Source organism: Pundamilia nyererei, unplaced genomic scaffold (assembly GCF_000239375.1).
Source record: "Pundamilia nyererei isolate P.nyererei 1_Seehausen unplaced genomic scaffold, PunNye1.0 scaffold00005, whole genome shotgun sequence".
In the NCBI taxonomy this organism is placed as follows: Eukaryota; Metazoa; Chordata; class Actinopteri; order Cichliformes; family Cichlidae; genus Pundamilia; species Pundamilia nyererei.
In genome coordinates this window covers 3422642-3450243 of record NW_005187406.1, presented here as the reverse complement: position 1 = coordinate 3450243, position 27602 = coordinate 3422642, and the positions used below count along the sequence as shown (strand labels likewise).

Here is a 27602-nt window from a genome sequence, read left to right as displayed (position 1 = left end):
TCAGTGCGTCACGATTTCAACAATAGCTTTAAATCTGTCAAGAATCAGAATAGTCATTTTCATTCACTCAAATCCATTGATGACCAAAAAAGTCCAGTGAACTAATGTGCCCCCTGTTCCTGAGGTATGGCGTTAAATAACATCAAGAAAACTTGATTTTAATTATTTGATCTTAAGAAAATTGTGTGAACCCTTATAATTTATACAAAGTTGTGGTTTATGAGGTCCAGATGATTCTCGGGTTCAAGTAAACGTTTGTACCAAAGTTGAAAGTTGTCCTTCCAGGTTTTCCTCAGATCCTGCAGTCATGACAATAAGATGGCATAAAAAGAAACAAGAGACTCAAAGAGTTCGGTCTACAAGGCTTTAATCTTACATAATGTAAATACAAGACAAAAGCTTGCCACACTCAAAGATGTTTCTTTACAAAGATGTAACCAGAAAGGTTTAAAAAAAAAACAAAAAACAAAAAAACCCACACAACAAAGTTAGCTAAATGACCTGTTCCTGAGAAGCTGCAACAACCATTGCAACAAAAAAAAAAAGAAACAAAAAGAAGAAGCTTGGAGTGAAACAATTTTCTGTTAAAGAGGTCTGGAATATTTACACAAAAATCCTACTTGTAGTTGTACTTCACAAAAATGCACACGCCCACTCATTAAGAGGAAGCTGTTTTTTAAAAAATGAAAAGAAAATTTTTTTTTGTAAAGAACACAATGTTCACTTTTATTTAGGTTACAAAGTGAGAACAGTTATAGATGTGGAAGCCCTGCAGCGAAAGAGAAATAAACCGTTTTCCCTTTTTTTGTCAAAAGTGGACAGCAAAGTAACCGGCGGGTAAGTCACAGCTGTAGTTTGGATGCAAAGTTAACTGTACACTGGCAGACTGCTCGCTGCATTGAAATGGCTTTAGACGTAGAAAACACTCAAAGGGTTTAAAGAGGCGTCCCACAACAGTCTGTGTTACCGAGACTGAAGAGACACTGTGCGTTTCGACAGAAAACCTGTAATACGGAAGCAGGTGTAAATGGTAAATAAAGATTCTTCAAAAAACTCAAATAGCACTATGTATGGTCTATGATGCTAAATACATTTTAATGTATTACATTAGCCTGAGTTATTTACAGTGCATGCATCAGTAGACTCTACACAGACACTTCTGAAGTGTTGCTGACAGAAAATGGACGAGTCCACATCGACAACCCGCAGAGAGGCAACAACTCTGTGAGGGACACAGCACGAGGGCGACAAGCACAGAAACAGGGAGGACTAAGCGTTTATGTACAGCTCCGAGCCGCCGCTAGTAGAAAGCTCATACATGAAGAAAAGTGAACATGGCTGCTTTTTTTTTGTTTGTTTTTTCCTGCCAAGTCACAGAAATCCCCTGAAGAAGCTTTTAGGTTATTGGAAATGTCACAGTCAAAAAAAGAAGTCTTTGTGGGTAAAGAAAAGCCCAACTCTTTGCACAATCTCTTATATTATGATATAAAACTGCTATGAAAACTGCTGGAAGCAACCTGCAAACCCCAATAAGGAAGCCATGTAGCCTAAACCATTACATGTGCCACCTAAAAAACAAAACCAAACCTACTGTATGTAGAAATCAAAGCCCGAACATCACAAACAATCTCATCTCAGCATCAGTCGTACAAAACATGATAAAAAAATGACACCTCAGAAGCGAGGTGCACCAAAGAAGCACTTGAATATCCTCACACACCCCTCTCACTTGCACAGATGCTAAATATAATAATAATGATTTTAAAAAATTTGATATCTTAACATGCTATAACATCTCGCTGGCAGCATCGGCCCTCACACATGCTCGTCTGTTCTTCATCCTCTTCTTCCATGTAACAACCAAAGGATTTATTTATTCATTAGGAAAAATAAATGAATAAATCAACTGTTGTCTATTCGTCATCTGGCACCGCTCTTAAAAGAGAAGAGAACAAGGATGAATGACAATGGAAGGAAGGGGGGAGAAGAGAGGCCAGTATTAAGCAATGTTTCCATCAGCAACTGGCAGCTCTGAAGGCTGGTGTGTGGGACTACCAAGAAGTTATTGTAAAGTAGAATATCCAACATGAAGGCTGAGTGAGGCTTTAGGCTCCTCTGCCTTTACCTTCTTAGGTACCACATGGAAGGAAAGCCTCTGCTGTTTTACTCATTCTCACGTTATTGTGACTCAAATGAAAGCAGGTTTGTTCACCAAATACACTCACAATTATTCAAATCAAACCCCCTGACGGACTTTCATCACAGTGTAGGCTATACAGGGGTCTCATTCTCCCCTCTTCCTCCCCCTCTCTTCCAGCTAAGGCCATCCCTCTCTTCAGCGGTACGGTAGGTTTGTATCCGGTCACATGGCAAAAGATCAGGTCTTAAAAATATCTATCTTTCTAAATATTGACACTGTTCGGTTTGCATGTCCTTTTGTGTATTCGCATGTGTGTTTTCCTCGTCCCTTACAGTGGTCCGTATTTGTTTTCATATCGCCCCACAACGTTCTTGTAGCGGCCGCATTCCTTCCGCAGCTCGGCCACCTCCGTCCGCAGCGCCGTGTTCTCACGCTCCAGGAACGCAGCTCGGACAGTGATCTGGTTCTCCTTCAGCCTGCGGGCGTCGCGGGAACGTTTAGCCGCCACGTTGTTCTTCTTCCTCCTCTGCCAGTATTTCTCATCCTGGGGGAGCAAAACAGAAAAGAAACAGCTTGCTTACTGTGTGTTCTTTATTCTAATCAACGCACTTCGGCCTGAATCTCGCCCATGTTTGCCTAATCCTGCAAATATGGCTGACAGCCAAGCTCCTTTGTCCCTGTAAACAAAACCAGCGTTCTTCTCGAGGAGCAGGAAGCAGGGAAAAAAACTGATTTCAAGATTATAACATCGCTGAGTCATGGTGAGTCGCAGAACTCAACAGCAGATCCTTTTTCAAACCTCCAACACTGATGAAATTCCAAACCGCACAAAAATAAATAGAAAGTTTGTTTGTTTTTTTAAAAAACATTTCCTGTTTATTTCAGGCAGTGACTGTAAATGTTTTCTAGCGTTCCCGCCTTCAAAAATAAATGACATTTTTAAAAACAAGCTCACATGCCTCCCACTTTCATTTTTATCAGTTATTAACAGTAATCCCAAATTACCCCGATACATGCAAGTTTAGAGCGTGTATATTAGACACAGCATTGAATAAAGCGATGAGTGAATGATTAGAAAGTTGACATATAATTGCCAGTCTATTGGCATCAGCAATGTTTCTAGTGTGATTATACAACCCTACATGTTTGAGCTCCAACTGTCTTCCTGTTTTACCGATTTGCCACGAGGCACATAAACACAATGAAGCAGCCTGCTAGACTGAAAGCGCATTTTTTTTGTGGTCTTCCTCATCCAGTTGCCAGCATACCTTCTGTTCGTCGGGTACAAACACCTTCTTGGCCTTCTTAATCATAGGCTGTGGCTTGAGATCATCTTCAGAGAACTTGTGTTTGCGCGGGTCAAACAGTTCGCCCCCGGGCACGCTCGACAGGACCAAATCTGTAGGATCTGGCTCGTAGTTGACCTCAACCTCAATTTCTTCAGGGATGATGGGCTCAGGAGTCACCCTGTCCTCGTCAGTGGTCACCTCTGAGCACACAGATAAGAAACAAAAACAGAAATATGAGACACCAACTGTAAAGTCTGCCATCTCCAGTATGCGGCTGCACCAGCTTCTATTTCGGCTGTCCCGCCAGAATAGTTACCACCCACAGCTTGTTTCAGGATTAGGTGACATTGTTAGATCACACCATATCCTGTTTCGCTAACATAGTGACACAACCAAATATGAAATATAAGCATGCATTATTACCTCTATTTAGGACAATTCCAGCAGGGATTTTATACTTCTTATACAATTATACTTATCTACAAACTCTGTACTTTTATCCTTAGATTTTGTCAGAGTAGCTTTGCATGAATCACAGTTCAAACTAAGCCTTATCTTCTGTAAGCAACTTCCTTCTGGCCCCCATAAACACTCTGCTCTCTCTGACATCATACAGGGCCAAGAGGAGCCTCACCTGTAACAACATCACAGGTGATGTCAGAATCACTCTTTGTGATGATCACCACTTCCTCCTGACTCTTGTCCAGCTCCTGAATGGGCAGCAGAGTCAATGGAGACACTAGCTTGGTGATCTTTGTCTGTGCAGAGGACGTAGCCTTTTGGTTCTCCGTCTTCATGAGGTCTCCTTCTGGCGTGCCCTTTAAGTTCTCCTCTGGTGACGTGGGAATGCCATTCTCCATGAGGAACTCCTCCAGGTCCATGTACTCCAGGTGGAAGCTCTCACCATCATAGGGGATGGTTTTCTCCCAGATAGCTGGGGTCAGAGCGGCCGAAGGACCCATGTCACTCCCTCCTCCACCCAGGTCACCGGTGTCTCCAAGACACAGCTTTTCCTTGTCGGTGTCTGAAACAGGAAAGATACACATGAATATACACACAGACACACACATATGGAGTTTTCACAAATATTATATTATATATATATTTTGCCTTGACATAGAAAACATGGCTTTATAATGTATTCAGTGCTGAGAAAGAAGATTTTTTTCTTCTCTCTGTTTCTACCCCAAACTATCCAGTGTGTTACAGTAAAATCTCCTCCCCCTCCCACTATCATCTGTCACCGTTCTGTAGAAAACTATTTTAAGTACCCTGACACCACTACATCCAGTATATAGTACAACAGCAGCAACAGTGGACACCATTTAAGATGACTATGATTCAGTTATGCGGTTTTTAAACTGAAGGACTCATATCCACAGTAAACACAGAATGTTATCACGCTTATTTAAGTTCTTATTCACTTAAAACCAGGTTTTATCATCAAAATATTACTTTGTTTTAACCGGAGAAAGAGTGCCTCCTGTCAACAACAGCAAAATAATTGCATTTAAACTCAGGGGCGTGTCTAGAAAAGTCTGGATGCTGAGCAGAATCGGACCCAGGAGAAAAGAGGAGGCCTTTCTAGGGTACATAGCGACTGCAGCTAGCGCTGCAAAATTAATATGCCCTCAGAGGTGTTAGCACACGCAGCGCCAACCGTATACAGGCTGCTACACTGTTATGATAAGAAGACTGTTTTAATTATTATTTTTATTATTCGCCAGCCTCTTTATTCGGGTGAACTCGTTTTAGAGCCGACATCCGCCTCTTCCTCTTCGTCAGCTCTGCGCTTACCGTCGTCTCCGTCCAGTATATTCGGCGGAGGCATTTCCATTATTTTCTTCAAAACCAGCGGGAATGAACTCGGGGCCCCAGCGGCAGTCTCCACCGTGACGAGAAGTGGCTCTCCAGACATTTTTATAATTCTTTTTTATTGTCTCTTTATTATTCAAAGTTCACTGCGGAGCAAGTGCAAAAAAAAAAAGATGCAAACACGGCGGGTTAGCTCGTTAGCTTGATAACGCCAGCTCCTCAGCCCGCTGAACCGCCGTCACAGACTGCTTCAAAATCCACTCAAACGAATTTTATCCGCGATAGCATCCACTAGAGCTTCTCTAACCCACTTCCTCGGTAACCGTGACAGTCGAAAGGTTTGGTTTTTTGTTTTTTAGAACAAACCGCGCCTCCTTGTGAAAAAAACCTCCTGTTGGCTTTGTGTTGATTGGCTGGCTGAGTCTGACCTTATGAATATTAATATTACAGCGCGAGGGGGCGTGTTCCTGAAAACTATCTGCGCTCTCATTGGTTGACCGAGTTATATACATGTTCACCTAAATAAGATATAAAAAAAACTATTGCAACACGTATTTTAACCGAGTTTTTTCCCACCCTTATTCGGTTATTTAGCTTTCTTTCCAGTTCTTTTAATGTTATACGATCACATAAACACAGACAGCGAGGGTTTATAGCACCTTTTCTAAATTTACGAACAGGCAATAACTATAACCATCTAACCCAAATAAGATATTAATCAGAAATACTTGAAGATTATATTAATTGATATACTCTGACAGAAAAAGCAAAAAGAAGAAAAAACTGCACAAAAAGTGGGACAAAAAGCTCGGATCATGTCCTGACTAGCAAAGCCTGCCCAGCTCACATGCAAACACACGTGCAGGTGCCGCTCTTACATATCGCCCGGTTTTGTCCAATGACGCCGCGATGTGTCTCTGTGGCTCACACGCAGGCGTGAGCAAGAAGGGCGGCGCTGCAGTGCCAAAGTGTTATTGGGCTGAGGAGCAGCACCTTGAGGTTTAGTTGGTGTGGGCTATGCTGCTGCAGCTAAGCAGAAGACCAAGGGGCAAAGATGTGCATGTCTGTGCTTACCGCAGAAAGCTTAATCACGATCGTGGTCGCTGATAATTGTCCCACATCGCCTTTAAGCATACAGTAAACAATTTTTTTACTCCTGGTGAAAAAAGTGGTGGTAAAAAAATAAATAAATAAACAATAATCTGAATGATGTGGAGATTGAAGCAAATTATATCCTGCGGAGAAAGAAAGAGGATTTTTAAAATCTACATCCTGTTTTCTTATGCAAAAAGGCATTTAAATAGACACATGTTATTGCCCTCCAAAGTGTGCACTAACATGAAGCATTCAGTAAGGCAACCTATGAAAGGCAGCTACATGCATGCTTTCCTCACACAAGGCACAGTTTTATTGTCTTTAGTGGGGGAGGGAGTTTTTCTCCGTGTTTGTGTCACAGCGATAAAAACAAATACAATCCCCCAAGGTCATCTGCTATAGGTGGTCACACCGAACTTTGTCCCACTTATTATATATGCCACTTAACCACAATGATAAACTATTAGCTGCATTAACAAGTAGAACTAAAATCTTGTCTGTGCAAAATTAGGGAAACAAATTAGGAAAGTATCTGTTTGTGGTCTGTACAGCTCCATGTGATTTTAGACTATACGGTCCAAAATAATAAGTGTGTGTAGAGAGTTTGCATTGGAGGTGCTGGACAAGACCCTATAAGAAACTAGTTTATTTGACCTTCATGTCATGTCCTCATGTAGACAACTCCTACAACTTCCTAATCTAAAACATACCCCAGCTAAGAATGGGAGAGAATAAAAGCATCTTTGCAGTCCTTGCGTCAAAATCTTTGGCTTTGGAGCAACACACACCAAGACGAATGTGAGATCTGATCCATCCTGGTCATTTGCGTCTGTCTCACGGTACACACGGGTTCTATTTATGATCAGTATGTACGACAGGCAGTGCACGCCTGAACGTTATTATATATGTCATCATAAAATTTCTACGTCCATATAATGATCTGTTTTATACTGACCCTTAGTGCAGTCCTTCATCATCCTCGCTCTGCCCCTCTGGTCATGTTAAATGTTAAATATTAGAATACACTATTGTAACAGTGTATATAGGACAGAAAGTTTGAAAAGAATAAAAGGCCCAGCTAAAAGTTTGAGGATTTCAAAAATATAGCAATAAACCAAGGCTCAATTAATTTACACACAGCATCAATAATGCCTGTGCATAAACCAAAACGCTCTCTTTCGGTCTTTCAACACTTGGCGGAAGAATTTTCGAGCATGAAAGACATCAAAATTTTACTGGTAAGTCACACGTGAGTTTACAAAGAAGAAAAAGAAAAAAACGTGAGCTGACCGAGCATGCCGCCTGGCATGAAAGCAGTAAATCACCGGCAAAGGTATTTTAAAGAAGGAACACAGCCCCTCTAGCAAGGAACAGCTGGTGAGTGGCTCATTCCCTGACCTCGATGGTGGGGAGGATTTAGTCTCTGATCAAAACTAAAGGTGGAAAATATGGAGCTCCTGAATCTCTCTAATGAAAGGTGCTCTGACTTGAGCTGCATTAAACTACTTAATTGGACACAGAGCAGCAGAGTACTCTCGCCTGCTGTAAATTTACCACTTGCTCTCTCATGGTCTGAAAAGACCGAACACCATTTTCTTCTACTTATCCAGTTCAGGGAGCTTGAGGTGGGGCTGCAGACTATCTCAGTTGTCACAGAACAACAGGCAGACTCCTTGACAACCATTCACGCCACATTCATTACCTATGGACAAGTTAGAGTCAACTGTCAACTAACTACTGATTCATCATGCTGCATAAAGGGGCAGTTCACCCAAAAATTACATTTTAAAGCACTTGGAGCCTGAACCTAATCTAACTTCTCTCCTACAACAACAAGTCAAACATACTGTGCAGCAAAGCAACAACAACAACAACAAAAGGACTGCTTTTGCTTCACGAGTCATGTTAGTACTGTGATGGCCCCATTTAAAAACTCAGCCTGAGTGACTACTGTGCAGTCCTGTTAAATGGGGCAGATTTAGTCTCAATTTGAAGATATTATATCTCTGTGATCACTTACACGGAATGAAAACAGAGTCATTGCGTCGACCTCAAACACCACCCACGCTGAGATTGTTGTGTTTGTGTTGAAAACACAAAACCAAAACGGTCAGCCTAAATTATATGAGGCATCATCTCCCAAGCAGGCTCACTTAAAGGGGCCACAGTGGTCTCACACACCTGCATGTTTCAGCAGTCACATACCAAACATGCTTTCCTGACTGAGACGTTGTCAAAGTGCAATTGCGCAGCAACAAAACCACCACAGGTCACAGAGGATCAGTGGGTGTTAGATACTGATCTGATTTGCAGGTCGATCTGAGTCTGCTTACTGGAGCTTTCAGCCAAAAGAGGCGTTGTTACTAATCCGTTACAACCACGAATGACAGCATTTTTATTAGCCTGCAACGCGATGATCATTAAAAACAGCAGGTGATCTTATTTTAGGGTGTTTAGCTTTATCAACATATCTCCTCTTTCACACTGAGCGGTCTTTACCACCGCAATGAAAGGATCAGTACCTGCTTTGTATGTGTTAGAGTATCGTTTTTTAAATGATAAGTGTCTATTTAGTAATATAGTCCACGTTTTCTGTTAAATTCCTCCAACTTTTAGCTTCTAAATCCAGCCAAGGAGAAGCTCCTTGCTGTCTCATGCGGCTCAGCTGACGAGGATTACGCAACAAACACACAGTTTGCGCAAAAGTTCCCGAATTTCCTCAAAATCAGTTTGTCGCTTCAGATAAACGATCTACGTGGTAAATCTGTCTCTTAATTTTCGGAATTTTAACTTAACCAGAGCTACGTTTGGCTGTCACTTACCATTGTCGTCAAAGTTTGGAAGAGCGAACGGATGCTCAAGAAGAGCCCTGAAAATCTCTGGGATTTCAGTGGTCATGTTTTCTCCTGTGAAAGTGCACAATCCTGGAGGGCCGGGCAGTGCTTGAACGGGTGTGAGCGCTCCCGAAAAACGTCGGGAAATATTAGAACTTAGGCAGGTCTCACACTCTGAACTCGGCCGAAATTACTTAACGCGGCCCGCCCACTCCAGCTCCGCGCAGCCAATCGGCAGCGAGCATTCCCACGCAATCGACGGAAAGAACGCCCATTGGCCATACCTTATGCTAATCACAGCGCTGCCAGCCAATCCTGGGCCGCACCTGTGTTAGCGAAAGTTAAAAAAAAAAAACGTGACCCATAGCGACCCGTTACGTTTTAAGTCGGGTACAACTGGTTTTAACCCCTACATGCTCCCCACGAGTGAAGAGACTTTAGTACGATTTGAGTTCGGTGTTTTTTGTTTTTTTAAACATGGCGTATATTATCATAGAGTAACTCGCTTAGGGTCACCGTGTGGGGGGCTTAGGAGCAAGCATGAGGCTAAATTTAAGCTAGCCCGCATTTACGTTCCAGTTATATGTCTGGAATAGCAATTATGTAAAGTATAGGCCTTGTAATGCTCGTCTATACACACGTTTTACACCAACTAAGACAGAAACAGTCCAATGGGTGTCAAATAAAGCTCCAGGGGCACGCCTCAGACCCCAGTGTGGCCCGCTGCAGCTTTGGTAAATGTGAGTGGAGGGGTTAAGTATTGGATTTTTAACTGTATTCTGCGAAAGCTGTAGCTTCCCATGGTTTATAATACACCAGAGAAAACGAGTAATAGATTTTTTTTTAAAATGACAGAAAAGTCTTTTCCCGTTTTTTTCCAGCATCTACTCTAACTTTATTATTGTTACTTTTTCTATAATTTACACATCTATTACTTAGATCAAGTCTAAAGAGTGCTGTGGACATATCTTTCATTTACTAGAGCGGGATCTCTTTATTATGCAGAAAAAGAGAGATGCTGTTGAAACGTAATCTCAGGAATAATTGTGTCGTTTTCTATCTTCTTTACTTTCACTTGTCTGACCCACTTAAGATCAAAATGAGCTGCATGCGGCTCAGTGTAAAATGAGTTTGACACCCCTGTATTATACTAATTATGAACTTTTATGGAGTCTATTCATGCAGTTTATGTTTGCTGAGAGAAATGTCTAAATTAAAGGGCAGAGGAGAGTCTCCATTTAACTTTCACTGTGGCTCCAAAGTGCATCTAAGGCCTCAGACTGAAGAGCAGGCTCTGCAAAGGGTGTTTTGTAAGATCTCTGTAAGTCACGTGTAGGACTCGTTAAACTCTGAGCGTGGCACAGTCAGACCGGTTTGTAATAAATCCTGTCACCATTAAGTTTCAGCGTTTCACATTTTGACTGCCACCAATCATAGATTAATGTCAGGGTGCTTAATTTTAAGGAATAGAATCCACTGGGTTTTGTTTTTTCTAAAAGTTTATTAAATGCTTTCAAGAGATTTGGTCCACATGTGTGATCATCAACTTCCAACCAGGGAGGAGAAAAGAGAAAAAGTCAAGAAGGGGAAAAAAAATAACAACAAAATGTTGTTTTTAAAAAAGAAAAACATACAAAACAAACAAATAAACAGAGGCCTTGTTTTTTCCACTTCTTGCATCCCTGGTTTCCTCATTCGAAGTTGCCGAAAACAATAACCCAAAAAATTAAAAAAAATTCTAACCTTTTGAAAACTGATTCGTTCAGTCTTTTGTAGCTGTGTAGGTGTGTGTTGGTGCTGCCAAACGCATGACACAAACTTCATCGGAGGGTGGGGGAGCCGGAGTGGCAAAGAGGCAACGGGATGGTAGGTCACTTGAATATTTCTTTTTGGAGCAGCAACTGGGCAGCGTGTAACGTCATTTCACCGCGGCAAGATGCATTAAAGTGAAGTGACTGGATCAGGACACTTTATCAGAACACACAACTTTGAAGTCAGGTGACATTCAGAAGAAGCATGCCTGTGTGAGCAACAAAATTCATTATTTGACCCCCTTTATTTTAAGAGGGGGGTAGAGAAAAGTAATTTCTTCCACATATACGCGAGCAAATCTGGCTGTTTTATCAGATGCTTTGGCACCAGAATCCATCACACGCTCGATAAGGTTGTATCATGATTCGTCGGCTTTTAAACGGCACGCACACAACAAGCAGCCCAGACATTTGCTTCTTTGTTTCCCCGACCTCTCTCACAAACACTAGGGAGAGGAGCCTCACCTCAAATGATTTGCTCTCTTATTTAAACAGCAAAAATCTAAATCCAGATCGACAAATTTTAGTCTATGTTGGCCAAATGGGATTTTTAAAAAAACTCAAATTATATTTTCTTTGGGTGAGCGCCACTCTCCTTTATAGCCTGTCCCATTTAACTCTCAAAAGCAAGATGAGAACACATTTCTGACCACAGCACACTTTTCAACAGCCACGGAAAAAAAGACAGCCCATCATCTCTTATTCAGATTATCTTATAAGGGTGTCTAAGTATTATAATAGGTATCAAGTATCATATACTGTATATAGTAAGGAGGGTTATACAATAGGGGTATGTTATCATCTTATAGGTGAAGTATATTGAATAAGGCGCTATACGGGAGTATATAAGCCTCTGTGTATGCGGTCGTTTCCAGATCTGTCCTTGCCCGGTGAATCAGCTCAACCAAAGAGGCAAAGCAAAGGCAGTGAGCAGTGAGTTCTGCTGGTAGGATCAAACTGAGACACTGCAAGAAGGAAAGACGTTACAGTATATATACTTTAATCATCAACTATCTAGTTTTACCCTTTGGTCCTACCAGAAGATCTCAGATATAGCGCTCATTTACAAGTCTACAGCTGTTGGCAGCTGATAAATGAAATCTACCAGAATCTGTGTTTTCTGCTCACTGCCTTCACCCCCAAACAGAGCTGTGCACTAGCAGCATACACAGATGCATATTATATTCATACATGGATACATATATAAAGAGAGAGTTATACATTGCAATTAACATACATATATCAATAGCATATAGAAGAGAAATCGAAATAGCAATCATTATAGTCATCATATTCATCATAATACTAGGAGCAGTAGTAATACGATCCCTCGAAGAAGCTAATAAGAGGGCTGTTCCAGACAAGGCCTGATCTGCTGCCACGCGACCTGCCAGACTGACGTGCGAGCTGCGTTTTTGGTCAGCTCGTTCAGTGGTCAGCAACATCAGAAAACTCATGTAAAGTAAGTATCCTGTGGTTTGATGCTCTTGTTTCTTTAGGTCTCTCCTTTGCTCCTCTTAACCACAGCGTTCTCCTGTACTAGCAGAGTGTACAACTGGAAAATTACAGCATCCTGCAAATCCAGTTTACGCTGTTCTGATTGTGGAAAAAAAACAAAAAAAACAACTTCAACTTGACTGACTTGTTTGACTTCTAGCCCTCTGCTCCAAGTGCAAATATTTGACCCTCTCGGTGATCCATCTCTCCACATTCAGCCACTTGTATCTAACCCTGTCTGGAACAACCCACACTGAAGGAAAACTTTTCAAAATAAAAATAATCTTTAAAAAAAATAATTCACTATAGTCATCTAGTTCAGCGATACATGTCATATAGCAATACCTCAATAACAAGAAGTTCTATGTAATCAATACAGGTTTTCAGGTTATATATTTATTAAGCTTAACTGCTAAGTTATCAATTATTATTAGTAGTATAGCATTATTTGTAAATATGTATAATATGTATGTATCTGAATATAGACATACCTTCATCGTGTCTATCCACATTAAAGGCTAGAATAAGATGGCAACAGATATCCTGTGTGTGTGTGTGTGTGTGTGTGTGTGTGTGTGTGTGTGTGTCAGTCACATGTGGTGCTGTTTATAGGCACAATATGTGGTGTGAATTCTTTCCCCGTCTCAAGCTAGCACGTTTCCCCCAGGCGGGCTATCGTTAGCTAACGGGAACAGATACATTTGGGCTCATATGAGGAACACCGGTCTCCATCTGAAGGATGTGGGAGTGCAACTGGTTTGTGATGAACTCAGCTGGACTGAAGGAATGCCCACTTGCCTTTGCATTCAAATCTTCTCAAACAATACAACTTTAAACTAGAAAAATATAGTTTCAATCATCCTTATTATATCTTTATGTTTAAGTTATTATTCATCTGGATGTCATTCTTTCATCTTGAACAACTACAAAGCTATTTTTTCCCCTCTTACAACTCAAATATTCTGCACAGGCAACATTTTCACTTTGCTTCAGTCCAAGTGAGATCATTACTTTTAAACAGCCACCCTCAGTCTGATCCGTTACAGAAGGGCAACTCCAGATGGGATTGTGAAATGCTGCAGTCACTTCTCGGTAGCTCTCCAACACCAGCTTCACCCGTCTGTCAGCTGCATGCCAGTACAGTATTTTATGAAGAATATAGCCTCGAGGAAACTTAGCCATCAGCCTTGTGTACTTTAATCAAGGGGTTTGATCAACTATGTTGTGAAAGCATAATTTTACCTCCCTCTTTTGTCAGCCTGAGAGAAAATGACATTCAAGTTGACTCTCTGTGGGCAGCAGGTATAAGGTTACCAAGTAAGAATGTGTCTGTGCTCATCCCACTCAGGAAGCGTTGGTATGATAACACAACCAGCTACTAAGGGGCCTTTTTTTCTATAAAAGAGGGGCGAGAACTGCAATTAAACCGTTTTTGGGAAATAAACTTGCATACATTCCGGCACAGCAACATGACATGACTAATCTTCTCTTTATGAAGGCCCATGCAGGCATTACATTCATAGCTTCTACCAATATGGCAGACAATAGAACAAGGAACCGTGTAACTCTCCTTGGAAAACAAAAATGTTGCTCAGAAATCAATTGAATTTATTCTGATCCTCTCACTATATTCCCACAAAGGAAGAAGAGCAGGATTTGGTTGTTGCAGAGCTTAGCGAGGCATGTCCACCAGGAGCCTCTTTCTCCAATGCTTTACAGTTTCTTCACTTTTGATAGCCATTACAGCACTGAGAGCATTTGCCCGCTGGAATGGCGAGCATTTACTGGGTTTCTGAACTATCAGCGAGAAAAATGTTAGAGCTGCGACCAGCGCGCTCACCCAAAAACTGCTGCAGTGCAACAAGGATTTGGAAAAACAAAGAAACAACCAAAACAATGGATTCTGGTGGACAGAGCTGCTGTATGAAAACACTTGGGAACACTTACTTTAGTCAAAACAAAAAAAGCTGTCTCTGGAATTTCTGGGAACCTAAAGGAGTCATATTCTGACTGCAGCACGATGGGAAAACAAAAGGCTCATGTCCCGCACTGTATTTACAAAGCTTGAATTGGCTCCTGTGATTTGTGTGTAAAATGTTTGTGTGAGGGTGGGTTCAATTGTTTTTCATGTCAATTTGCTTTCTCGCTGCTGTCGAGATGTTAGAGAAGGTCAGACTGGTAAGATGACAGACTGTTCGGTTGTAGCTGGTGTGGCATGCCCATCTCTCTGATGCAGTTCGGCGGCGATTGGCTGCTTCTATTCAACACAGCTTCGCCTAAAGGTCGTCCCCGTCCGATAACTGCCGGCCTCCCTGAAATGACGCAAACCATCTGTTGTGTCACATGCCAACAAGCTGCACAGATGTGGCGCTTGATGCTGGCTCCAAACAGTCCCGACAGACTTTAACATTAAAAACCAACAGTAAGCACGAAGTTGTAGAAATGTGCCATGAGCATTAGCTGATGACTAATAATAATATAATAGCCCTTTTTCACTACAAGTACGACATAATGTGTGTGGCTTGTTATAGCAACAGGGCCAGCTGAATAGGTACTAAACAAAGTACATGGAAAAGTACACGGTACCAGGCACTGCCACCGAATGGAAAATCCTAAAATCTAAAACTATACCGTCAAAATGTGGAGACCAGAAGCCAAATGTTTTTGCCTTTCATATACAGTCTGTTGTTGCAATCTGCTCATCATCATATTTTGCTCAGTGGAGATTAAGAATAGGAAAATAAGCAAGGTTTGACCTCGGATATTGACGTCTTTTTAAACACTCACCATGGCTTCTGTGTAATCTGCTGTTATGGTGACCTGCTTGTCTTCTGGGGGCGGGGTCACAGCAGAGTTATCTGAGCGTCTGCTCTGATTGGTGAGCTGCAGCCACAGTTCGTACATCTGCTGCATGTCTCTCACTAAAAGGATCGAGGGAAGACGGAAAATTAAGATGATATCAGTAACCTTGAAGATGATTATCAGAAACAGTCAGTGCAAATGGAATACAAAAAAGAAAAGAATTAGAGGCTTTTATAGTGGCTGCAGTTGAGGACAAAGGGACGGTGGATATGAGAGCATGATAAGAAAATTAAAAACAGATCCAGCTAAACAAAGCCCGTTTTCACTAATGTAGTATTTTTCCCAAACTAAGTGGAAAATAGTGTCTGTTTTTTTTAGCATTATCTTTATAATAGTGACTACAGATAAACCTGTTTGTTTTGTTTTCATGAAAAGTGCATCTTGCATATAAATATCCATTAAATTTATTTAAAAAAGGAAAAGAATGAGAAGATCCAGCCATTTAGGGTCTGGACAGTCTGCCCCGGCTCAGTTTTGTTACAGTGGGATGAACTCAAAACAACAAACAGACAGAAGTTAATGGAGTTATACCTCCTTTAGATAAGTAACCTAATTCCATAATCAAAACAATTTTGGAAACCTGACTGCATTGTACTGCACATTTAGGGTCTTACATTCAGACGATCTAATAAAACAAAATTCAAGGACCTGCAGAAGTCTAGTTCTCAGAAGCAGCATGGGGGTGGAAATGTTATGGTTTGAGGTTTGTCAGCAGCCGCAGGGAATTAGATGGCTGCAGTTATTGAATAAACAACAAATTCTACATCACATCAAAGAGCTCTTGAAGATAATGTGAGGTCTGAATGTTGGATCTCTCATTACTACACTAACTAACCCACCATGGCTCAATAAGGGACGCTGGTGGATAAGGGAATAAGCCCAAATTCAAATCCCATGCAAATGAAGTCATTTTGCATAATATAGTCTTAGTAGTATTGTCATTGTTGTGTGCAGCTAAAGGCTGCAATACTTCTTTTTAGAGTGAAGGGTGCACTTTTCCCAACACAACAATAGTGTTTTTATTGGATAAAGAACCTAATCCTTAAAGGGATTAAATGTTTATTTGTCCCCGTCTCCATTTGACTTTTTCACATGACAAACTCCAACCTGAATCACTTAATCCACATATGAAAGTGTAAGGTGGAGCTCGCACACTGCTGCCTTTGTATATTTACAAGCTCTTAATGGCCTGATCTCAGTACAGTTGTCCTAGGCTGAACCAGAAGCTTACAGCTGTTGTTTTTCATGTACGTCCAGACGTCCCTCTCCTCAAGACTGTGGGCAAAAGAGCAGTTCCCAATATAGTGGCACTTCTTCTGCTTCATCACGTGCACGCACATCTGGGTGAAATATGTAAAGCAAAGATTCAAGTTTGTGAGTTATAAAAACGGCTGTGCCCCGAGGCAAAACCAGTCAGCTGGATTCTACATGTGAGAGGTGGAGGGGCAGAAAGAGGGTGGAGTAAACATGAACTGAAGAGGAAAGAAAAACAGAGGAACTCACGTCATATTGCTGTGGATAGGTGCGGGAGAAGGGAAGAGGCCGAACAACAACCCACTTCTTCTTCTCAAATGACTTTACCAGCAACACCCGGCGTTCTTTCGTCCAGCTGAAGAAACAGAGAGCAAACATGGAAGCCTTAAAGATACCGTGACATGAAGTCATCAAACTTGTTAGACCACCTGAGAAAACACAGTCAGCACGTGTGCATGTGTGAATGGGGCCTCACCTGTGCCGTGCCTTGGCAGTACAGTACTTGAGGTTCTTGTCCGGCTCGTTGACCTGACCTTCTCTCCAGCACTGACCGCACACAAACTTCATTTTCAGGTTGAGGGGGCGACCTCTTCCTGCTCCTAACCCACCCACTGGGCTCACACCACTGCCACCTATGCAATCTCCTCCTACTCCTACTCCACCACCGCCACCCATTCCCCCAAGCCCTCCTACAGGAACACTGCTGCTTGGATGGGGTATATGGATGGGCTGAAACAAAACAAATTCATTCATTAAATATGAGAAAACAGAGGAATGAATTCCTGCATTACCCCTAGAAAGATACAAAATGCACAAACTTAAAGGCATTTATCCAATTTTGGGTCTAACCAGGAGTCTTAGACATTGTACACATTGGAAGAGAAAGTGAATGATATTCACGTCGTTAAGTGACTTCGGACAAAATAACCATTGGTGACAAAAACTGGGCGAAACCCAAGAAAAACTTTTCTCAACTTCCAGGCAAGCAACTGAAGTGATTACCAATGAGAGGGAAGAATACCACTGAATAACGTAGTAGTAAATACATTACAGGGTCACCTAGGCAACCAGACCCTGGAGTATCTGCAATAGACCAGCTGTTAACTTCAAAGCAATGTGCAACGGAAAAATCACTTCTAGAGCGTATGAGCGACGAATTAAAGCACCAGTTCTAACCACCAAATACAACAGTTTCTTGTGCCCAGTTTTAGATCAATTAAATTAAATAAATATTAAATAAAATCACTACTGGTAGCATGAGGCGATATCTGGATCCTACAGAAATTGCACAGGTGGTCCAACTCCTTCAGGATAGCACATCATCATTGCCAGAAAGTTTGCCGTTTCTCCCAGCACAGTCTCAAGAGCATAGAGGAGTTTCCAAGAAGCAGGCAGTTACAGTGGGAGAGCTGGACAGGGCCATAGAAGCTCCTTGACCCATCACTAGGACCGGCATCTGCTCTTTTGTGCAAGAAGGAACAGGACGAAAACTGCCAGAGCTACAAAATGACCTACAGGAGGACTCTGGTGTAAATATTTTTCACCAAACAATCAGCACATGTCCCAAACATGAAAGGGTCTGGAGAAGCAGTGGAGAAGATTACCCTCCCTGTATCATCGTTTAGAATTAAAGGTCTGTTGGTGGGTTAGTGATGGTCTAAGGAGACATATCCATGAAGAAACACACAGAACTCAACAGAATTTAGATATGAGGATGAATTCCTTGGATTCACTTTCAGACCCTACCCTGGTGCAGTTTCTTCGTCTGAACTAAATCCAAGCGGACACGTCTGGGATATTATGTTTCGGTCCATCTCACACTGCCAGCCTGAACTTTAGACTCTGCAGAGGAGCTCACAGATGCCCTCGCCCATCATCCATCTTCTCATTAGGAGCATGCCCCTACAGTGTCGGGCTGCATGTATCAAATGACGTGGCATTGTTTAATTCCTAACACATTACCCAGTGCATATCAGCGTAGATATCCAACAGGATTTTTTTCGCCCATTAAGATCTGACATGGTTTCAAAGTGTTCCTCTAATTTTTTTTTTACCATGTATTTAAAGACATTTAAAACTTTTTAAGGACTGTGATCACCCAAAATGTATCCAAATGTCTCAGGGGCTTTTACAGCCTCACCTTCTGCTGCTTCTGTGCATTCTGCTCCAGTCGTTGCCAGTGCCTCTTGGACTCTTGCACCATCTCTTCATGGGTGATACCTACAGGAAATGTTTGTCACAGCTCAGTGAAAGCATCTTTATTTGATGCTCAGTTAATAACTGCTGGTTAGTGCTGATTGTCATTGTGTTTACAACAGCTGCTTTTCCATAACATTCAAATATGTCAGACATTTGTCAAGAGTGGGCGCTATTATTAATGACTGTTTACTGGATTACATTTAATATCTTGAACAAATTAAAATTGCAGCTGAGTCTGGTTTCTACCTACCTGTGTCCTGCTGCAGAACCCAGCATTTGAGCTCTATGACAGAGTGCGCAAAGGAGCAACTGTCCTCACGCTGGCACCCATAGCGAACCTCATGCCGACAAATATCAAACTGGCAGAGAGGGTGAAGAGGACGCACCTTACTGTATCGCACATTGGCTGACCTTACCACATGCACCAGGCACCTGCAGGAGAAAGTAAGATTAAAGCACATGATGACACATTTGTCTCTTTTCTGTACAGTGACCAGCTTTTACCACTTAAAGAAAAAAATCAATCAGAATTTTATTAGAAAAAGCTGAACTGATTAGAAAACCAGTTACTTCAGCAAAGTGAAGACACGGTAAAACTGTTACACTCACTTGTTATCGTCAAACGGGTGTCGAGCTGTGAGATTTGAACAGACCGCCAAGTTTTCTTTGCTGCGTTTGCTGATGATGCGAGGTTTACTGTCAAAGCATTCCTGTTAGGAAAGAAAGTTAAGGCAGACGAGTGAAGATCCATTTCCACTTTTACAAACGCCAAAGAATCTAAAGAGGAAATGTGTAGCAGACTGTGGTCTGACCTCACAGAGGAACATGAACATGCCCATGTGGAGCTGCAGAAGTCTGGTGACACTCAGTGCCCGCCTCTCCGTGCTGCCCAGAGGATCAAACAGCAGCTCTCGACTCAGAGCGCCTTTCCTCTCCTGAGTCCACACATCGATCTCCTCCTGGCAGTACGCAAACGTGCAGTTCTCCCCATACTGGCACTCCTGACGCTCCTGTACCTCTGTGGGACCAGGCAGAGAGAGAATACTCAACAGAATATAAATGTAATGGTGATCAAATGTGTATCTGATAGATTACATATTCCAGCGTTAACTCCCCACGGGAAACATACCCTTACAGAGTACAAAAGCCCCCAGGAAATTGTTCCGTGCAGGCCGGGGCCGAATCCTCTTCCAGGTGGGGTCGTCTGAATTTTTGAGACGACACAGCAGCACATCTCTTTTACAGCGATGTGCTGCCTCTGGCTGATACTTATAGTCCATCACTCGTGGACCTGAGTAATAGGAAGAAATAGTTAGATACTGATTATTTCAAAAAGAGCAATAAGTGGTCTTCTGTTAATATCTTGTCAGCAACTAAGTTAAAAATTCCCCAAGAAATGTCTGGCAATTCATACATTAGACACAGTGATGCTGCAACACCCTACTGTGAACATTCAGAAAATTCAGGACAAAGGACAGCATGTCAAAGGCTGGTAATACAAACCTATTCTGCTGTAACAGGCATGACAGGCCTGCCGAAACTCGTGTGTGGCAGCCAGAGGATTCCTGGAGAGCAGAGACAGGTTGGTCCCTGCTGGACCATTCTGAACAAGAAGAGTAGAAAGAGATGTGATGTAAAAGAAAGACAATGTAAATAAACAACTAAAAAATAAAATGGATTTCTTGTAACAGATATGTGTGTTTTGCTTACTGCATGTGCACTGTGGTTGCGCATTCCAGGAATGAAGCTGTGACACACTCGTCCCCCTGAAGAACACAGACAAGGACACTGATGTCAGACTTCACATTGTATTGTTGCTGACTCACACCGTCTGCTGATGATGCATATCTCAGGTTAAAGCCAGCTCCCTAGAAACTGTGCTCTGGCAGATAAGCAACTTAAAATCATTGTACTGGGTCAAATTTAATTAATGTGCATCCTATTGGTATGGGGTAATATCGTCTATACTGTACTTAAATCGCAGTTGGCATGCTTATCGACACACTTTCATTCCTGCAGCTGCACTAAGTCATTTTAAGTGCAAACCATCAGATCCTAAACTGCATAAGCATCCTTATGCACATAAGCATTCCATGTGCAATTTATTTTAAACCCTTAAATGCTTTTTCTTCACAAACGTTTTTTACTTAGATCAACATGTGTTGTCAAGCAGCAAACCATTCATGAAAACTTTCCCTTTCCGCTCACCAGGGAGAGTGTACTCTGACAATGAGTCGAGTCCCCCAGCGGCGACTCCTGCCTTCCCTTCTCCTTCCATCGACGTCGTGGAAAAGCCTCCCAGTGCGTCCTGCGCCTGGGTGGAGCCCTGGTCCCGCAGCGACGAGTAAGCTTCCAGAGGAGGAATGTCGCTGATCGAAGAGCTAAAAAAGGCTTGGGAAAGCTGGGATGAAGGGGCTGGAAGGCTGGGTGAGTAAGGAGGCCGGAGACCAACTGCTGTGTTGGGCAGGTTTGTGGGAATAGCACCCACTGGAGTCTGGAGGAGACACAGGAATATGCCGAGTTTAGATCATTCCTGGTGAAATAAAAGGGTTAGAAATACTGTCCAGTTTAGTCACAGTGCCGAGTCATATCGTTTTTTCCTGCACTCACCTCACTGACTTTCTTGGGGATGGATTCTAACAAGCTGTCTAGCTCATCCTTAATAACACTACTGCTGCATTCGTCCATGTGCTCTGACACCGGGACCGAGTACTGCATGGGAGGCACCTGGCTGCTGGGGCTCTCTGAGAGGTCAGTGCATGAGGTTACCACAGTGGTCGTTGGGTCATCGCTGACTGGAATAGGAGTAGCCAAAGGAGCGGGGATGCACTGTGCGCTGGAGATGTCTGCTGGGGAGGAGAAATAAGAACATAACTGTCAGAAACAAGTGGGGCTGGGGATGAGCAGGTAAGTTCAACATGTGGCAGCCTGACATACCTGGTGAAATGTCACCCAGAGATTCAATTCCATTGGAGGACATCTAAAGAAAGGAGGAACCCATCAGGCTCTCACTCAGCCGCTTCATTATATTACAAACTTTACACAGTGACAGCAGCACCTACCTCTCCAGTGGGTGTGGAAGTCTCTCCATGACTGTCACCTTCAGTGGCCGTAGACTCCGTTTGTGGGCTGACGTAGGCCTTACGACCCTTTAGTCCCAGTTTGTTGGCTAGATCCTGAGCCAGATCACTCACCTGTCTGTCCTGGAAGATTAATTATTAAAAAAAAAAAAAAAGATGCTCAGAATAGGTAAAAGCCATGAAGTTATCATATCAGTAGCACAATATTCACACAGTATTCCATTCCGCTTCAAAATTAAATGATAAGTCTTTGTTTTAAGTGGTGGCATACATTTGGTGCTGTGAGGAGACATTTGGTTCCACATGTGTAAGCCTCTCTGAGTTGTCCCATCTCCCTCAGACAGAGCGCTTTGCGGTACAGAGCCCTGCGACTTCCTTCTGACACACACAGTGCGCTGTCACAGTCCTGAACGCCGCGATCGTACTCCCTCTGAGTCAGAAAAACACAGGAAAAGTTATAACCTATACCTCCACCAAAGGTGATTTAATAAGGTACAATTACATGTAATGATAATTCTACACCAATCTTGAAACTTGTATCTACAGGTTTACTTGAGACTTCACTCTCTACAGATTTCGAGTCTTCCACATGAACACATCTTTAAGTACTTTGGGAGGTAACACATCCATCCCACTCCCATTCTTTCTCACCATCTGGTAGTAGGCAGCAGCCCTGTTGACGTAGAGGCTCTCGAGCAGCTCATGGGGGATGACGAGAGCCTCAGCCTGGGCGTAGCGAGCAACACTGATCCCCTCTCCATACTGCTGGGTCGCTTGATGCCAGTCTCCATCCCGAAAACAAGAATTCCCTTCATCCAGTAAGTTACACACCAACTGAGTGAGAAATGCCTGAAAGGGATGTGTAAGAAGTGGGTAAAATGATTGAATGAGCATTGAAATGAGGAGACATAAACAAAACAAAAAAGACAGGCAATATTAGACAGAAAGAAAAGTAAACGAATGTGGAATAAGAAGAGGAATGCTTAACAGATTGAGGACAAATTTAAAAACAGTCTGAACTCAAGTTTACACCTTGGCCTGGGTAAAATTAGAACAAAATGTGGGTACTGTCATGTGGCAGTCTGCGTGTAAATATTACATAAACAAAATGGTGATAATGAAGCTCCAAAAAAAGCATAAACCAGATCAACACATACCTCATAACTCTCTGGCTCTGGGAAAGGCAATGAAGACCTATGGATAGGAAAGGAGAGGTGTCAAACATCTACACGTGCAAAATTTATATACTTTGGTATGAAATCACTGGTGGTCTCCAGATATTTCTCTCTTACTGGATAAAGCTCATGGCCTTCTGAATCTCCTCTCTTCGTTTCTGCCGTTCAGGATCCATATCCTAAATGTGAAGACAAGATTGACTTGCACCTATTTTTGTTTTGTTTTTTTCTGAACAACAATGTTTACAGCTTTGACAGCGGCAGCCTAAGCATCGCTCTTTGCTACACATCTGTGTCCCGTCCTACGCCAAGGCCTGGCACTACAACATGCTAGACAAACAGCGGGGTCAGCTCACGGTGAAGCCTGCCATAATTGATGTTAGTGGGGTGAACATTTAGCGTAACCGGGGAATGAGACTCTACGCAAGAAATAACATTAATCGACGTACAAACTGCGGACATTCTTTAAAGGGGGGCATTTAAACGCCCCGTAGATGTTTTCAACGACAACCAAAACAATGTTGGGACTATGATGAGGATAGCTAACGTTAGCGTGTCATGTGAACGTGTTTCTCAGCTCGTACTGAATGTTGCACCATCAGATAAGAATATATATAAGACATGCAGCTTGAGTCGGGTCAGCTACTAATGCAGTTAACGCTGAAAACCACTACATGAGTGTTTCTACCGATATTTGGGATTAGCCAGTGGACGAAACTAGCTAATTCGGCTACATGCTAATCACTGTAACTTAGCCGTAGTAAAGAGGAGAAAAGCAAAGGGAGCTTTGAAAACTGTTTAATTCCTATAGAAGTCACTCGCATCGTACAGTCTCGTTTAGCTATTTAAGGTGACACATATAAAGGGGCATTGGACGAAAGCAGAGTTACCTAGCTACCGGGTAAGTTAGCTGACTTCATTTACTAGTGGAGCTAAAGCTAACAGCTAAACCCTGTCCAGACAGAGCACGGCAACTCACCGAGTTCAGTTGCTGCGCTTTTCAAAATCACAGATCCCTTCATGCAGCGTTGGCGATAACGATGAGAAAAAGCAGCCAATTATCAATACATAACCTTGCGCATATTTTTACGTTTAGTGTTCCTGTCATTGGTGTGTGGACGGAGCGACTTTTCCAGCTATTGCTACGGCTGCTGGTAGATACAACTCAACTACTGGCTACCGCTGCTAGCTGTTATGGCCAGTGCAGTATGGCAACAAGTATCTAGACACAAGAGACCTATGACCGCAGGAGGGCAGCAAAAACTGTGTCAAACTGTGTGTGTTGGTAAATTACTACCGTTCCCCTACGATGTTATGTGCAGAAGTCTTGAGCCACCCCTTATGTCTTTGCATTTCCTTCCAGGAACTAGATCTTCTTGTAACGAGTAATCAGTGATCCTTCATTCACTGCTTTATCACTCATTTCCAGTTCAGTACTTGCAGCTGACCATTTTCAGAGGAACACTATATTTGTTTGTTAACCCATTTAACACTGACCTGTGAATCATTCAAGCGTACTAAAGGCAACAAACTCAAGAGAAGAGTTAGATTTGTCAACACATAACAGACCATGTAGCAAAGAACCTATTTTAAATTGTACCTTTAGTTATTTTGTTGATAGCTGAATACGACATATAACTTGTTCTCATTTCTCTAGAGAATTTCTTCTTATTTACTCTTTAAAGAGATAAGAGTAGGTCAGGACTTTTGCATACTACCGTATATAGTTCATGTACCCGGACTTCCTCATCATTAATATTTTAATTTATTAATTACGTGAAGAAAAAAAAACTTTAGTCTTTATGCACAATTCATTAATAATAATAAGTTGTGCATCTAACAAATTAAGTAAAATGCTACAAATCAAGAAACACAGAAAGAAATACAGGGCTTTTCCTCTGATATGGGTGACCTGATTGGGTTGGACCAAAAATAAAGAACTATATGCGTCAAATTAATAAACACATATAGTCATACATAAAATACATATATTATTTATTTATTTTTAAATTTCAATACATTTTGGTCTCATGGGCTATTTTGTCCAGCATGAGGTCATGCTCGTGACGTCATCACAGCTCATTAAAGGGTTCACCTAGACATTTGGAGTCATTATTTTTGTTCTTAGCTGTCTCTGTCTGTGCGGGCCTTTACATTTTGGCATGAAGGGGACAGAGGTCTGCCTACGTGGGTCACCTTCTTTATCCTGTGAGGCGCTCCCGGGCCTACTGAAAGCTTCTTTCAAATATTGAATTACATTTAATCTTTAACAAGCGTGTTTCCACCACTTGGAAAATAAAAATTGCCTCACCAACTCAATTTTTGTGCCAATATTGGAATTTTGATATAATAACCTGAACGTTTGACTCGTGGAAGGCTTTTTTTCATTGGTAAAAACAATCTTCATTTACTGGTTTAAGCATAGAGAAGAAAAGACAACGCTCAAACTCAAACAGAGGCCTCAAACGGCAGAGACAAGAGGAAAACAGCAGATGGCGATAATACTCAGACGCTGACAAAATCCACGAAGAAAAAAAATCCTGGTGGCGTGACGTCACGGCATTTAGCAACCGGCGCGCGGAAGAAGCGGCGTGTTGTCGCTTTATTTACCATTTAACATTTTCCCATTTGGTAAGCTTCTCTAGTTTGAAAAGTCGTCTGCGTTTTAAAGACAGTCATGTGTCTCATAGACAAGATGATTTTCCTCAAACAGACAGAAAAAAAACACTCAGTTTAGTGTAGTTTAGTTTAGTCAGCGTTTATCTTGTTGCGCACTACTACTAGTTAGCACAGAACAGCTAAATAGCTAACTTGGTTGTTGACAGTACTTTTTTGACGTTTCTGTAACGCTGAATGTTTTTAACTCTTACTGAACAGCATTTGGCTTTTTTGTGTCTGCGCTTGTATTCATTCTTATTTATGTTGCTGGATAAGCTTATAAAATGTGTCGCTTTTCCCTTCTCCGTAATTTGTGGATGTTTCTAGAGTCACTATGGCTTCAGATGACATTGCTCAGCTGGCTGATGCTCTCTCTAAGACCCATGTTGGTGATGGAGAGTTGAGCTACAAAGGCCTTGGACTGAAGCTTGACAATGCAGGATCAGGTGAGAATATGTAGCTCTATTTTTTTAAAAATTATTTTTGCTGTTATTCCCTTGTGTGTGTTGTAGACATGAAGGTGATCCTTGTTGACTGCTTAAATCTGACAAATTGATCCCTGTGCTTTCAGCGGAGCAGCTGGCCCGAGACATCAAGCAGTACCAGGGTTTGAGAGCTCTACGCCTAGAAGGAAACACTCTGGGAGTTGAAGCTGCCCAAGCCATTGCAAAGGCTCTGGAGAACAAAGACATGCTTCAGGTGCTTTCATAGTTCACCATTTCCCATCATAGTAAAGCATCATTTATCATTAGGATTTGATTGTTAGTAAAAAAAACCTTTTCAGATTATTTGTCTTAGTAATCTAATATTTCAAGTGCGTTTCAAACTACAACGATTTTTGCTTCGTTGAAATATTTCATCAATATTCTTCCATCTTGAATATACAATACTGTTACATTCCAACAGTATTCATACTTTCTACTATTCATACTACATTCTGTTAACTGTTCCCATTTTTGGTGTCTTTCAGAGATGCTACTGGAGTGACATGTTCACTGGAAGACTACGCTCTGAAATTCCACCAGCCCTGGTGAGAAGCCACTGAGTTACACCCCCAATAAAAGGAATAATCCATCCTCTTACATACTCTTGAACTGTTAAATATTCCTTTCATGCGTGAATTATGAAAACCTCAATCAGGTTTTTTTTAGTATTTTTATTCATCTTTAGGCATGAAAAAAGGTTTTTGAACTTAATTTTTTTAAACATGTACTTTTCAAAGAGTGTTTTTTTTTTTTTTTGCATGTCACTGCAATGTGTCACTGGTTGCAGGGTATGAAGTGACACATCAGTGTCCAACGTAGTGGTGGTTTATGTGCAATCAGCACTGACACAAATACAAGAAAACAGCCTTTGAATAGCCGTCCACTGTAGTGACCACTATGCGTGAAAGGGATATCACATCTGTTTTCTGTGTATGAATGTTGATGTTCTTTTACGCTTCCTGAAATTTTCTTGTTTTCATACATGCACAATCTAATGTGCTTTATACTGTTCTGTATTTTTGTCTATTCTTGTGCTTCAGAGGTCCATGGGGAGTGCAATAATGAGTGCAGGGGCCAGGCTGACTGAGCTGGACCTGAGTGATAATGCTTTTGGGCCAGATGGTGTCAAAGGAATCGAGCAGCTGCTTAAGAGCCCCTCCTGCCACACCTTGAGGGAGCTAAAGCTCAACAATTGTGGTATGGGGATTGGTGGAGGAAAGGTGAGTTCTCAAAAAGCTTTGTCAAATAATATATAGACAAAGACACATTTATTTATGTTAGTTGCCCATCAATCACACCCTGATTGTCTTATTTTAAATTTGCTATGGTTGTGTACAGAGGTACAGGCTCAAATTATGTACGTAAATGTTGGCTTTTTAATGTACAGGGAGTGCAGTAGTGATGGGCA

General features: G+C 41.9%; 3 protein-coding genes across 4 annotated transcripts in view; 1 reads left to right on the top strand and 2 right to left on the bottom strand.

The window, feature by feature from the left end:
• Positions 1-356: 356 nt before the first annotated feature.
• Positions 357-9382, bottom strand: tefa (TEF transcription factor, PAR bZIP family member a). 2 transcript variants are annotated; one of them, XM_005721804.1, is made up of 5 exons: positions 9162-9382; positions 4064-4453; positions 3409-3629; positions 2473-2684; positions 357-1935 (listed from the first exon to the last, which is right to left on the bottom strand). In XM_005721804.1, exons 1-5 carry the CDS (start codon positions 9235-9237, stop codon positions 1914-1916), a joined length of 921 nt encoding a protein of 306 aa, XP_005721861.1. In that variant the 5' UTR covers positions 9238-9382; the 3' UTR covers positions 357-1913. The 2 variants fall into 2 exon arrangements, with proteins under 2 accessions (XP_005721861.1, XP_005721859.1); XM_005721802.2 differs by lacking the exon at positions 9162-9382 and adding an exon at positions 5227-5612.
• Positions 9383-10982: 1600 nt separating this feature from the next.
• On the bottom strand, positions 10983-24294 carry zc3h7bb (zinc finger CCCH-type containing 7Bb). The gene is made up of 21 exons (XM_005721801.1): positions 24031-24294; positions 23169-23230; positions 23034-23070; positions 22528-22725; positions 22148-22306; positions 21859-21999; positions 21734-21776; positions 21407-21645; positions 21005-21290; positions 20507-20562; positions 20300-20399; positions 19926-20087; positions 19609-19814; positions 19406-19506; positions 19047-19228; positions 18738-18817; positions 17073-17326; positions 16847-16952; positions 16575-16683; positions 15269-15402; positions 10983-14793 (listed from the first exon to the last, which is right to left on the bottom strand). The coding sequence occupies exons 2-21, from the start codon at positions 23225-23227 to the stop codon at positions 14758-14760; spliced, it is 2688 nt and encodes an 895-aa protein (XP_005721858.1). The 5' UTR covers positions 23228-23230; positions 24031-24294; the 3' UTR covers positions 10983-14757.
• A 1315-nt stretch (positions 24295-25609) lies between these two features.
• The window catches only part of rangap1b (Ran GTPase activating protein 1b), a 30064-nt gene continuing 28071 nt past the window's right edge, over positions 25610-27602 (top strand). The window contains exons 1-5 of the mRNA XM_005721962.2: positions 25610-25682; positions 26037-26155; positions 26281-26408; positions 26680-26739; positions 27235-27414. Of these exons, the coding sequence (XP_005722019.2) occupies positions 26044-26155; positions 26281-26408; positions 26680-26739; positions 27235-27414 (480 nt within the window). The 5' untranslated portion in view covers positions 25610-25682; positions 26037-26043. The remainder of the gene's footprint in view (positions 25683-26036; positions 26156-26280; positions 26409-26679; positions 26740-27234; positions 27415-27602) is intronic.

Bases quoted from the DNA above. Each gene is read 5' to 3' on its own strand.
- tefa (XM_005721802.2), bottom strand. From the start codon at position 5,347: ATGTCTGGAGAGCCACTTCTCGTCACGGTGGAGACTGCCGCTGGGGCC. The intron at 4,454-5,226 runs GTAAGCGCAGAG...TTCCTGTTTCAG, and splicing joins TATACTGGACGGAGACGACG to ACACCGACAAGGAAAAGCTG. The intron at 3,630-4,063 runs GTGAGGCTCCTC...CTGTGTGCTCAG, and splicing joins CACCTGTGATGTTGTTACAG to AGGTGACCACTGACGAGGAC.
- zc3h7bb (XM_005721801.1), bottom strand. From the start codon at position 23,227: ATGGATCCTGAACGGCAGAAACGAAGAGAGGAGATTCAGAAGGCCATG. The intron at 21,646-21,733 runs GTATGTCAGGCT...TCTCCTCCCCAG, and splicing joins TCTGGGTGACATTTCACCAG to CAGACATCTCCAGCGCACAG. The intron at 16,953-17,072 runs GTGAGGCCCCAT...CTGTTTCTTCAG, and splicing joins ACTGCCAAGGCACGGCACAG to CTGGACGAAAGAACGCCGGG.